Source organism: Triturus cristatus, chromosome 3_1 (genome assembly GCF_964204655.1).
Source record: "Triturus cristatus chromosome 3_1, aTriCri1.1, whole genome shotgun sequence".
Classification (NCBI taxonomy): domain Eukaryota; kingdom Metazoa; phylum Chordata; class Amphibia; order Caudata; family Salamandridae; genus Triturus; species Triturus cristatus.
In genome coordinates, this window is record NC_140583.1 from 822,807,803 (window position 1) to 822,820,188 (window position 12,386).

The 12,386-nt window shown below is 41.6% G+C and overlaps 1 protein-coding gene across 2 annotated transcripts in view; it reads left to right on the forward strand.

Annotated features, from left to right (window-relative positions):
• The window catches only part of CERKL (CERK like autophagy regulator), a 261,424-nt gene that overhangs the window by 73,733 nt on the left and 175,305 nt on the right, over positions 1-12,386 (forward strand). For both annotated transcript variants that reach the window (XM_085645188.1, XM_085645189.1), the window contains exon 4: positions 6,836-6,899. In XM_085645188.1, the coding sequence (XP_085501314.1) occupies positions 6,836-6,899 (64 nt within the window). The remainder of the gene's footprint in view (positions 1-6,835; positions 6,900-12,386) is intronic.

A 12,386-nucleotide genomic window follows, 5' to 3' on the forward strand; every position in this document is an offset into this window, starting at 1 on the left:
TCTGAAGCATGGGAGAGCAGGCTTCGAGGTGGCTGGCACTCATTGAGTTCCAGTGGAGCTTTGAATTTCCACCGAGTGCTTCGCGTCCCAGGTTGATTAGGCCTGTTAGGGACCATAACGCGAGGAGTGGAATACGACAGAGAAGCTGGTGGGTTGAGGAGGATATATGGCAGAGAAGCTAGTGACTTTGCTGCAGCATGACAGAATCACAAGTTGTGGAAATGGTGCTGTTTGCAGCACATGGAGAAATAGGAGAACTTCAGCCATTCTCAAACCCAGCTCTGAAAGGTGGAGGAGCTGGTTCAGCAGATAGTTTAGGTGGTGCTGTAAAGCAGATCATAGAATACTGCCATGAGAAAAAATAGGCTCCTCCATATTAGGCAAGACTTTGACTGATGGGCCATTGGATGTATCTTTTGACTACAGTTCGGTTGGAGACCTTTACTGCTTGGAAGGCCACGCCCTCTGCTTCTTTCCCTTAAGGTGCACTGCATCCTGGGCACGCTTATTACTTTTGAGATGTTGACAATGAATTGAGCCTTAGTCTGCAGTAACAATGATGACTGTGAACATAGACACTGGGTCATCCTTTATTGAAAGGTGCATTTCTGCTCTTGCGTTCAATAATTTGTCCAAGCGAGCTCCGGAAGCAGGTCTGATGAGCCTAGCCCACCTCACCGCACAGGAAAACTACCCATCTCCTCCCTCCAAGGTGCTACAGCACATCTGATGAATGATTAGCGCAGTTTATGTATTAGCACAGTCTATGGCTTTGTTTCCTGCTTGTGGTCTCCAAAAGGAAGACCTTTTCCATTATGCCTTCCTGCCATCCCCAGTGTCTTGCTTGTGGACAGAACCCACCCATTTGTGAGTGAACACAGGTGGCTCTGATTGCTACAGCCAGACGAGACTTTTATGTGTTTCTTTGCCACAGGAGCAGACTAAAGGCATCCTCAAGCGGATGCAATTTAGGAGCATTAGTGTAAATGGCTCCCTTTGACTGCATAAACCCAATTGAAGAACAGGTAGGTGAAACTGCAGTCAATAGGTGTAGCTAGAGGCAGTGACAGACACCACAATCGCTATTTTGTTCTGTCCACCAGCCACACTGTTCCTTTCATGTAGCTACTTAAAAGCTCTATGCTGCCTACTAACGATTTACTCCACACATTCAACAGTCTGCTTCTTCTGTTGAAATCTACGAAGTGCATAACTGAGATAGAAATAGTGTTCATCCCCCCTTGAAGAACCACAACAAGTTTATTTGAAATAGAGACTTCGGAATGGTCACACTTCTTGGTGATTTTTATGGACCCTGAGCGTTCAAGATCCATTTTCACATACTGATTAAACCTAAGTATTGAAAATATTTGATTCATCATCAGACAAATTATATCCGTTCAATAAGTAAGACTTGGCTTAACCCTAAAGAGGCTCTCAAAATATGTGGTGGCTATTGGCCGCTTATTTACTGTGATTGACTAATATTGGTGTAGTCATACATATGAGTGCTTTAGAGGTTCAGTAATGTCTCTCTGTTTCTTTGCTTAGGTTTGGGGTGAACGTAAAAATGCCAATTCTCCACCTTTCTAAACCATGGTTTCCAAGATTCAAAAGTAAAGTCGGAAACTCAGTATGGAGAAAAGAGTAGAAATAATGATAACATAAGCTCATTCGTTCCCCATAAACATGTTTTCTCCATCAGCAGTACTGAGCCATCCTTTGCGCAATGTCCTACTATATGCCTCTCATCAAATTACGCAGGAGGGTACTTGTGAGAAATTGGGTTGCTGGTTGAGGGGGGGTGAAACCCTACTCAAGCAGCAACCACAATCATTGTCAAGGGGAGGTTACAAGCAAACCCCAAATTAACCTCTGCTCAACCTTCTAGTAGCTTGCACAGACCAGTCAGGCTTAACTTAGAGACAAATTGTAAAGTATTTGTGCAACGTTTCAAACAATAATAAAATTAAAACACACACCAGAATGACCCCACACCAAATTAGAAACATAGAATAGATTTCAATAAATAAACCAATAACAAAATAACAAAAATCCAATCGGTATATTCAGGGATATGCAATTTAAAATATGTAAGTGATAATAGCACCAAAAAGCCCAAAGTGCTATTTGTGGCTATCTAGTCACAAGAGACCGTGAGAAAGTCACAAATTCAGGCCGACCACGATGGAGTGTGAGTCAGATACAGGGACGAGGTTAGTCCTGCTGAAATGTTTCCTTTTCAGTCCAACGAAAAAGTCCAGTTTGCCGTGGAGGGGGAGGCAAGGAGCATGGAAGTGTCGTCGATGGTCATTGATGTAGCACGAAGAGCAGGCCGGCGTCACAGACAGGCGTCACTGTAGCTGCAAAGATCCTATTGTCATCATGAACCGTTGGGCTGGTCCTTCATGCTGCCACTCCCCGCAAGTGGTCAATGCAGTAATGCGAAGGGTCGGACTGATGAAACTTTGCATTGGTGGACTGTGCAAGTGACAAGGTTTTGGTACCAATGATCCTGTTCACGGTCGCGAAGAGCCTAAAAACTTAAATTCAGCGGCTCTGCGGCTACACAAGAGTCTAGGACCTGAGGGGCACCACCTGGGGGCCCACGGGGCTTGCTCATCTGGGCACTGGTTGGGATCCTGGTATCTCTGGCTCTAAACAGGAGGCTAGCAGACTAGCCTTTGGGGTCACTCTGGGAGTCCTGGGATCAGGTGCCAGTCCAGATCCCTCTGACTCAGGCAGAAGGTCAGGGTAGCAATTCAGCAAGGCAGCAGTCCAGAAAGACAGTAATTTAACAAGGCAGTAGTCCAGTAGAGTGGCAGTCCTTTCAGTACCACAACAGTCCTCCTTCCTGGCAGAGTTGCCACAGGTCCAGAAGTGTACTGAAGGGTTGGTGTCTGATATTTATACCTTGCTGTTCCTTTGAAGTGGGAAAAGCTTGTAGAGGTTTCCCTTTGAAGTTCAGAGGCTTCCTGTCTTACCTGCCCTAGCTCCACACTAACAACAGTGGTATGCAGAATTTTGTGTAGATGACAAAATTGACACAAAGGACAGAATGCAGAACAAATCACACATTCATTCACCGCAGTCAATAAATATGTGTTAAATCCTTTGTTCTTTTGCTCACTAAGCCACCCCAGTTTAGACCCAGCCATACGCAAATCAGTCTTAACCCTGCTCCTCATGGGAACAGTCCAGCCCAAAATGCCAAGCCAGGTCCTCCCTGGACCAGAAATAAAGCATCCTGGGACCGGTTTTGGGGTATCAGCTCATCAGCCAGGCTAGCTTGAATCCAGTGGCACAGTGAGTCCGGGACCCACGCCTGGGCATACCCAGCGCACTTAGGGCAAAAAAGCAAAAGACACACAAATGCTGGGCAGAATCCGTACATTATTTTATTTTGTGATGTTGCCCTTTGTGTTCAGGCAGGACATAGTGTATTCAAGTGTAAGTAGGACTGTGCCCATCTCTGCCCTCCCAATCTGCTAGGTATGGCCAATCCAGGCACACCTAAGCCCTCTATTGTGTGTGGCTTTCTAGGAGGAATACACAAAGCCCAACTGTCAGCTACCCAGTATTGTTACACAGGGACAGGCATCAGGCACTAAATGGCTAAAGCAGGAAAATGCCAACTTTTTAAAAGTTATCCTAACAACTGAGGATGGGCCCCAACATCTGTAAGGCTAGGCCACCTCAAACTCTATGCTACCACCAGATTACAATACTGATTACACTTTACCACACTGGTTTTCTTTGAACACTCTCTTTAATAATAGGGATCAGCAAATATTCATAAACGTGTTTTGAAAACAATTTGGAAAGTTGTCAGTTACAGAAACATATCACTGCATGTACTTTGCAGGGAGGCCACCTCAAGTTTCGTTACAACACTGCTGGAACATCAGAGGATGAGTAGGTAATTCTGAAGGACCCTCCTCTTGACAAAGGGAGTACTAACCCCTTTTTGTGGTTTCTGCAGAGCAAAAGGTTTGTTGAGGCCTGATACTGAGCGATATGAATTTGATTGCCTAGGGTGCTTTGGAGATTCATGGTGCAGCCAGGTCATTTGTAACCATATCACTTTAAAAGTACACAGTTGCAATATCCATTATCTTATTATACAACAGATATAGATGACAGAAGCCTTTAGACTTTTCAAATATGTAGGCATATTAGTTTCAGTGGTTATTTTTTATAGTGATGTGCATTGAGTGTAATCATCCTGGGAGACTCAGGAGTGTGTGACCCACTGCCACCAATGATTTTGGTACTTGGAGTGATTGCTGAGTTATTACTGAAACATCTGAAGTTTGGTTTACTCTCAATATGTCACTTTCCAAAGCTTAAAACTAAGTGGCTTCACACATTCTTTATCTGACACGGCCTATAGCGATATGTCTTGCATTAAGGTATCTTTACAATAGTTACCAAAACATCTTGAGTTTTGTTAATTCTTAATATGCTGCTTCCCAGAGCATCAGCTCTGTGCACCAACCTTTCTTACCATATACCTTACTAAATATTCTATTTACAAAGTGTGTGACTACAGAAGGAGCTCCCTCTGACCAGACTATGAGGTAAGAACAGAGTAAAGTTAGGGTAAGGATTATTCTCTTTGTGTCCACGTCTCTTCTCACCATCACATGTTTAGTGTTTTTTACGTTTGTAGTACAGTGTTCCAAGTGTGCCACTTCTAGGATTGCATTTACATTATGATTCATGGCATTTGCATGAATTTGCCACTGAACAATATGCTCAATTGATCATTGCTACTTTAATTTTTTCTTAGGCCACTATTAGAGAAAGTGTTGAGGTAAGGAAGTCCTTGTCCCACTTATGCATGATTATGATTTAATATAGAAGCAGAGATCACTTGAGCCCGAATTAATGTCATTGAGCCAACATGTTTCTGCCCATGACAGTGCTTAGAAGATCATTCAGTCTGATTAGACCTCTATAGCCATAGTCATCCAACAACTTATTTTAATCATACCTCAGATACCTCTCAATAAGAAGAAATCCCTGAGGTTTATCTCAAGGCATTTTTAGTATTTATCTGCATCCCGCTACTATTGAGTTGTTTCTTTACGAAGAACTTCCTCAAATTAGGGTCGAGTCCACCCTGCTAGTATAATCCTATCAGGGTTTGTTGAGAGAGTCTATGATAGAGCATGCCAATTAGTGTGGGTGATTCTTTCACAACCAATATATTATCCACCAGCCCAAAGACCACACCACACCAGTTCCTGAGGTCGAGTCCAGTTTTGCTATGCCTGACTTTCCCACTTTTTTCATTCCAGGGGATACTTTGGTGGGCTTGGAATCCGTTTCTAATTGAGCCTCCTCTGAATTACCTGACTCTCCTAACAAGGACATGTGCTTGGTCCAGGATTCCCTTCTATCTCTGCTTATCTCATTCAGCAAACTGGTCTGCCTAACAGCAGGCCTGATAGCTGCTGAGGGGTTTGTAGCAGTCCAAGAGCCCAACCTTACTACTTAGAACTGTATTTTGCCATAGTGAATAGAGTTAATAAAAGATAAAGACTTACTTAAACTATCTGCTGTGGCTTGCCCCATTTGTTACCATCCTCAGATATGTACAGGTAGCGGAAAATAGTCTTTGGGGGAGCAGCACCTAAACTTTGAACCCGAATATGGAACAGCTTTTGCATGGTTTGATAGAAGGACAGACACGTCTGCAAGAACAAGCTGGAGTAGATGGCTTCTTCTGTGGTCGTATGAAGCAGCCTGAACCCAACAAGTCAAATCTATGGAAAAGACAGAGGGTGCTTTCAATTTGGCCCACACCAAGCTTACTACCCTTACTCATCAACTCCTGAAATATGAGCAAAATGAAGATTTGGGGTATTTCTTCTCTAAATTCAAGAGTGTAGCAGAGCAAGCTAATCAGCCCAGTGTACATTGGACTTCTTATGTTTCTTCCCTTCTGAGGGGTAAACTTCAGCCAGCATATCGATCAGCCAATCAGCAGGACCTACACGTTATGATGAGGCTAAAGCTGTCCTCCTGGAATGTATAAGATTGGTCTAGAAATTATGACCAGAAGATAACTCCAGAGCTCTTGTTGGAGAGTTTAGGAAGCAGTTGACTGCAGGCTATGCCCAAAACATCTGAAGCAAGAGCTTCTTCAACTGATTTACTTGGAACAATTCATCAATCTCTTACCTCCAAGAGTGCAGGTATGGAAGCAACATTGTGGTATTAAATGAACAGAAGTGGTACTATCTGTACAGCCTATGACAGGACACAGGAGACAAGTTCCTGCTTCCCTCGGGCTGTCAAATCACCAATACACTGGCCCCAGCCAGTGTAGTATCAAGACCTGAGGTCCATAGAGAAAGCAGGACCTGACAAAGGGAAGCCAGGACACATCCTCTCTAAGAGGAATATGGACTGCAGCAAATCATATAGACAGTAACTGAAGATAAGAGAGTGCCCCTTTTAATATGTGCTGCTAACTCAGAAAAGCTTAATTTCAAGTCTGCTTGAAGAAGTGACAGTCTGATTTTGCTAGTTTAATTAAGAGATCGCTTTCTTGCTCTAGATACATGTATACACATATATATGGGGGGGCAGTGATTACAAATGTAAGAGGCAATTGTATTTGTAATTCTGTGAACATTATTTAACTTTCTTAATCTGTCTACATGTTTTGATAATATCAGATATAAAGGCTAAGGCAAGTGTTGTAAAAAAACCTTTCTCTTGTGTTAACATGTAAACACAGAAGTCTAATTTTGGATCTTTCCTTTGCTCACTTTTAACTAACCTAAAAGTGCATTCTTGACACCAATATGTTTTTCTTCTCTAGTTACCGAATATGAAGGACATGCTCTTTGTTTATTAAAAGAGTTCAATCTCCAAGAATTTGATGGGTATGTTGAGTTTATCTAATTTTTATGTTGTGGGTAATGCGAAGATGAAAATAGCCAAATGGGATCACATGGGGCCAAACTCAAGGGTCTAAAGCTTGCTATACTGCTCCGATCTTCTTCTTTCATATGTCTTTCTTAGCTCTGCAGAAATGGAATGGAACACTGACATCCTAATGTCATGCTAAATTGGGAGATAAACTGTGGGCATAAAGATTACTGTTAATTCCCTAATTACAGAAAGTTATACTTATCTTATTCCCCTGCATAAAATAATAGTGCTAGTCCTTGATCTCTGTACTTTGTATGCCCTTGTAGTTTCTATGTAATGTGTAAGTACGTTTACCCAGCTGTTGCTTCCTGGAGTTCATCTTCTAGTTATGTTTTGTTCCAAATCACCCATATAAATAAATTAATATGCAAATGGGCAAAAGAAAGTAGTTTCCTTTAGATGATCCAGAAACAATGTTTGAACTTTACTCAGTAATGTCATAAAAGGGAACTTTCATCTTTTAAAAACCTTAGATACTCACACAAGGCACTCCATTTGTGATAACCGATTGTTTTCTCTACTCATGCATCTTCATGTTTTGTTTCCCCACATACATTTGTTTCCATGGCTTTCTAACACTAGCAGACACATTCTTGTCTTTGACTTGAAGCTGTGTGTTTACATTGAAGTTCTAGACTTAGGAACACTATTTTTATCCCTTTATTTTCATGATTTGCTGCACTGTATCCGACAGGTATACTTCAGTTACTGACAATATCGCTTGTGTACATCATGCAGTCATAGGAGGGCAGTATACTCTTTTTTCAATATTCTCTCCCTCTAACTAAATCCTACCCTTGACCAAGAATGTCTTTCTCTCACCTCATTTTGCATCAATATGCAATTCTACACTTGCCAGAAATTGATACATTTCAATAACTCTACTAGATACAACTAGGCCAACACCTAAAAAGGTTGCCCCTAAACGTTTTAGACTTCAGCGCACATTCTTTCTCTACGCTCCTTCATGGCCACTTCTCTTCTATTCTTTCTCTAAAACTCTCCAAGCACACTTTTCGTCATCTCCTACATCCCCTCTTAATAGTGCTATTTTTTAACCTATTACTGGACCATACCCTTCAAGAAATCCCAAAACAATAATCCATTAAATCTGTTTCAAATCACAGTATATAGTTCACAGCTAACATACTCCTTGCAACAGAATATTGTGTCCTACTTAAAATCGAGGATAGATCTCCATGAACTTTGTTAAAATGGTGAGTTGTGGAGTGCTGAAATGAGGCCATTCTCACCTGCTCTGCATGAATTCCGTAAACAACTTTATTTCTTTAGGGGTGTCTAATGAATTATGGGCACAAGCAAATAGCTATATTTGCTCAAGATGTTCCTAAGCATTGGAATGGACATGCAAGCTGGGCTTCCTTCAGTGTTCTTATGCTCTGATTGGAGATATATACCTGGTTTCTGGAACCTCAAGGTTGGTGTTACTGAGTCTGGAAGAGGTATTGTTTTTGTTGCTGATGCAGTCTAGTCCTGAGTGCCTGGCTTGCAATCCCATCAGTAAATGCTTGCAAATCTGAGTGAGTGAACAAGACAGTGCCCTCAAGATCTGAATGTGTTTTTTGTGGTTTAATGAGAAGTTAATTGGGTGTTCTAGAGTGAACTATATGGGTTCTGTCATTTTTGATAGTTGGGGAAGCCATCTAACCATCTTGTTGAGTAGTACAGCAGCCAAAGTTCGAGACTTTACAGGCTGCTCAGGAGGATATGTTTGCAGACTGCTAGACTTTAGGGGCAGTGTAGCCCTCAAGGTAGCCAACAAGGAGCGGGTGATTGTTTTGAGAATGAACATCCTTAAATGTCTGCCCAGTGCCTTATTTATACGGTCTTCTACGGCTAGCATGTTGGAAAATATAGCTCTCCAATTATCCTGTATTAGTAGGCAGACAAAGTGTTTTGGGTACCATGAGCCAGTTTAGAAGACTCACAAACATACCAATGCACTATCTTTTAGTAAAAGAAGCCACAAGTAGGTAAAGCACAGTGAAAATGTAATTAACAAAGCAATAGGGCTAAGTTTTCTGCTGATCTGTCACTGGCGGTACGTCTGATAGGGTGATATACAAAGTGCAATAACAACAATCAAAAATCAATGCTGCATAGGGTAGCCTTTTATATAATTTTGGTGGACTAGCAAAGAACCTGACTTGAGGTAATACATTGGGAAGGATTGTGTGAACAATGGGTCTTCAACTTGGTCTCCTATGCAGGTGACACCCATCTAATAGTGTCATTTCATCAAATTGAGAACACGGTGGTACACAACTTCCAAGGTTGCCTGACCATGATGGCCAACTAGAAGAAGCACAACTGTCTGAAACTCAGTTCAGATAAATGCGAAATCCTGGTGTTTAGCAAATCAACTCCCATCGGCATTATAATGTTATGTCCAAAAGATCTTGGTGAACCACATGTTCCTAAACCTGAAGCAAGAAATCTCTGGTATAAATTTGACAAAGTTTTATCTTTTTAAACCTCAACTCAGGGCCATTAATGCCATTTGTTTCGCATTGCTTCAAACATTTAAAAAGACATTGAATTTACTTCCTGGGCACACCCAGACAGCTGTGGTGCACACCCTGGTCACCTCGAGGCTGGACTATGAAAGCACACTTTATTTAGGATTTCCAGCAGGAAATCGGAATAAGCTCCAGCTGGTTAAAAGGCTGTTGCCCAATTGATTTTGAACTGCCCTTAAAGGTAATCCACAAGGGAGACCAGTTGCATTGGTTTCTGATTGATCCAATCATTATTTTTAAGGCCATGCTAAAATCATTTAGAGCACTTCATCACAAATTGCATTTATATCTTCAGAGAAGACTCAAGATAAATGCCCCTGCTAGGGCTCTTCACTCTTCAAATCAAGAAAAGGCTTGCATCCCAAGAATTCACAAAGGAAGATCTGGTGGTAGATCCTTCTCTTTTCTCACAGCTAAATTGTGGAATTCGCAGCTGAAATCTCTGAGACTACTTTATTCTGATCGGACTTTTAAATCAAGATTGAAAACCCACCTATTTAGGGAAGCCTGTTTATAACTGTATCATTTTATATTTGTTTTGACATGGGTTAGAGCACGGGGATGCTTCATTATGAAGCAGCTGCGTGATTGATCAGTGGCTCTTCATTCATTAATTCATACAGGAGTTATAAACCTGGCTCACTTTAGGGAAAAATGGAAAAAGGTTTAAATATAATTTAATGAAAGAAAGATGCTGTACCACACATTGCAGAGGGATCTCAATGTGAAATCAAACATAGCTCCATATATCTCAGACAAGAGAAGTAAAGAATGGGAAAGACTAGAGTGCGCCATACTATTTGATTAAGTTCATTTGGAGTAAAATGTTGCACCACACCCAACGTAGGTCTTGAAGGACATTATATTCAACAAGTTTGGGGTGGCATGAGGGACTGAAACATCTTAGTAAAAAAGCAGTCATGGGGTTTAAAACTATATCTACCATGTGAAAATATGGGCAATTTTCTGAACAAGGACAACTAACCAAAAATTTAATTGTAAGTGTAGGACCTGCCCAGCTACCTCTTATCAGAGGGAGCTGAAGAAAGTTCCAGGCCAACATCGACTTCCTGTGTTCACAGATAAAGGAACAAAGAATGGTGTTGAATTTAGAGAAATACAAATATGAGTCAAAGAAAAGAATTCTTCACAAATGTTTAATATCTTGGAACTATGACCATATTGACCAAGTTGGTCCTTCATAGTAGTAACAAGTGTGAATGTTTCTTCCTTTTCATGTTAAGCTTGCAAATGAAACAGTTAATTGTATTTCCTTGTACTCATCATAGCTTATGGGTTAGTAAGAGAGATCACAAGGTTTTTTTTTCCAAACAGCAATGTCTCTGAACCATATTTCAATCTGTACAAACTGTAGTGTCATGTTTAAATCAGAACAGAGGATTCAAGAATGTGGAGAGTTTTGCAACCTATTTGATTTGCTGAAATAACTTGGGGTTCACTTACCAAATGCATTTCTCTATTTTGCTTTTAGGATAGACTGTTAGTACTCCACCCAGACCTCTCACTTTTGGCCATTTTGCTACATATAGTCACGGTTCAGATGATGGGGTCAAACTTTCGATTTAAGTGCATAGCATTGTTTTAATTTCAATTCAGACCCTCAATCTGGGAAGAGCTGTCTTTTTTTTAAGCACGAACAGCCTCTGTGCCAGTGCTTTGGTGTACATAGGTAGCCTTCAAATGCTATATGCATAGTAGTATACTTCTAAAGAGGCAGATAATGAGGAAGGTAGATAGGCCAGGAAAGGTGATGTGGGTTGGTGAAAAAGAAAATTGGCTTATTTGCATTAAGATGAGACTTGTGAGCACTGCCCAGTGGTGGCTCCTCGGCTAAGGCAGAGGAGCATCACCCCACTGCTGCTGTGAAGCAGTAAAAGAAAGAAAAATTAATGATAATAACAGAATGTTATTATCATTTGATTCTTCCCTGCTGCGGCATTATGAGGGCAGGGCGCACAGGGGTGCTCTGCTGACAGAGAAGGGGAGGAGTGTTCCGCACACTGAAGTGTGAATGATGCTTTGACCGGCCGTCTCGGGCCAGCCGAACAGTCATGCGCACCTTAGCATGTTCTCCATGCAGGCTGCTTTGCAGCCTGCATGGAGAACATGCCCAGGCCCCCAGTCTCCGTCTGAGCACCGAACCATGGCGCTCAGACCAATTACAATGCTGCATTGCAGCATTGTGATTGGTTTAGAGGAGCCAATCACAACCCTGCATTGCAGCATTGTGATTGGCTCAAGAGAGCCTGGCTCCTTCCTTTTCGGTGGAGGAGAGACGACGTGGTACAAACCGGTGTGTGGGTATGTGTTTTGCAATTATTCCTCCTTACCCTCTCACCCCACCAACCCAGATCCGTGCCTGCCACCACTGGCACTGACCAGGACTAGATGAATTTGGTAGAGACACAGGAGAGTTTACATTTCTGCAGAAGAAGTTGAGATTCGATAACGATGATGGTGACTTATTAATAACAGATCAATAAATAAATAAATCATTCAAGAGATAACGTGATTGTTTCTACAGCTCCAGATTGAGGAAACCTGAAGTCAAGATTCCACAATTTGTTTATGTGTGGAATTGGTATGGGTAGAAGGCATTTGCGGTAGGAAGATCTCCATTGATGAGGGCTATGGTGGCTGGGTTTTGTAATGTGTATTTGGATACACTAGCATCACAACTATTACATCGATAAAAACTCGGCTTTATACCAGACTGATTTACTTAATAGAAACTGAACTTGCATTGATTGATCAAATCCAGCACCACTGGCCACACTAGATGTTATGAAGGCATCCTATTCAGTTATATTGCCTTTTAGTTTGTAAATCTTAAGTAGAATTCGATTGGTGTGTGGCAATATTTACTTTCAATTTCTC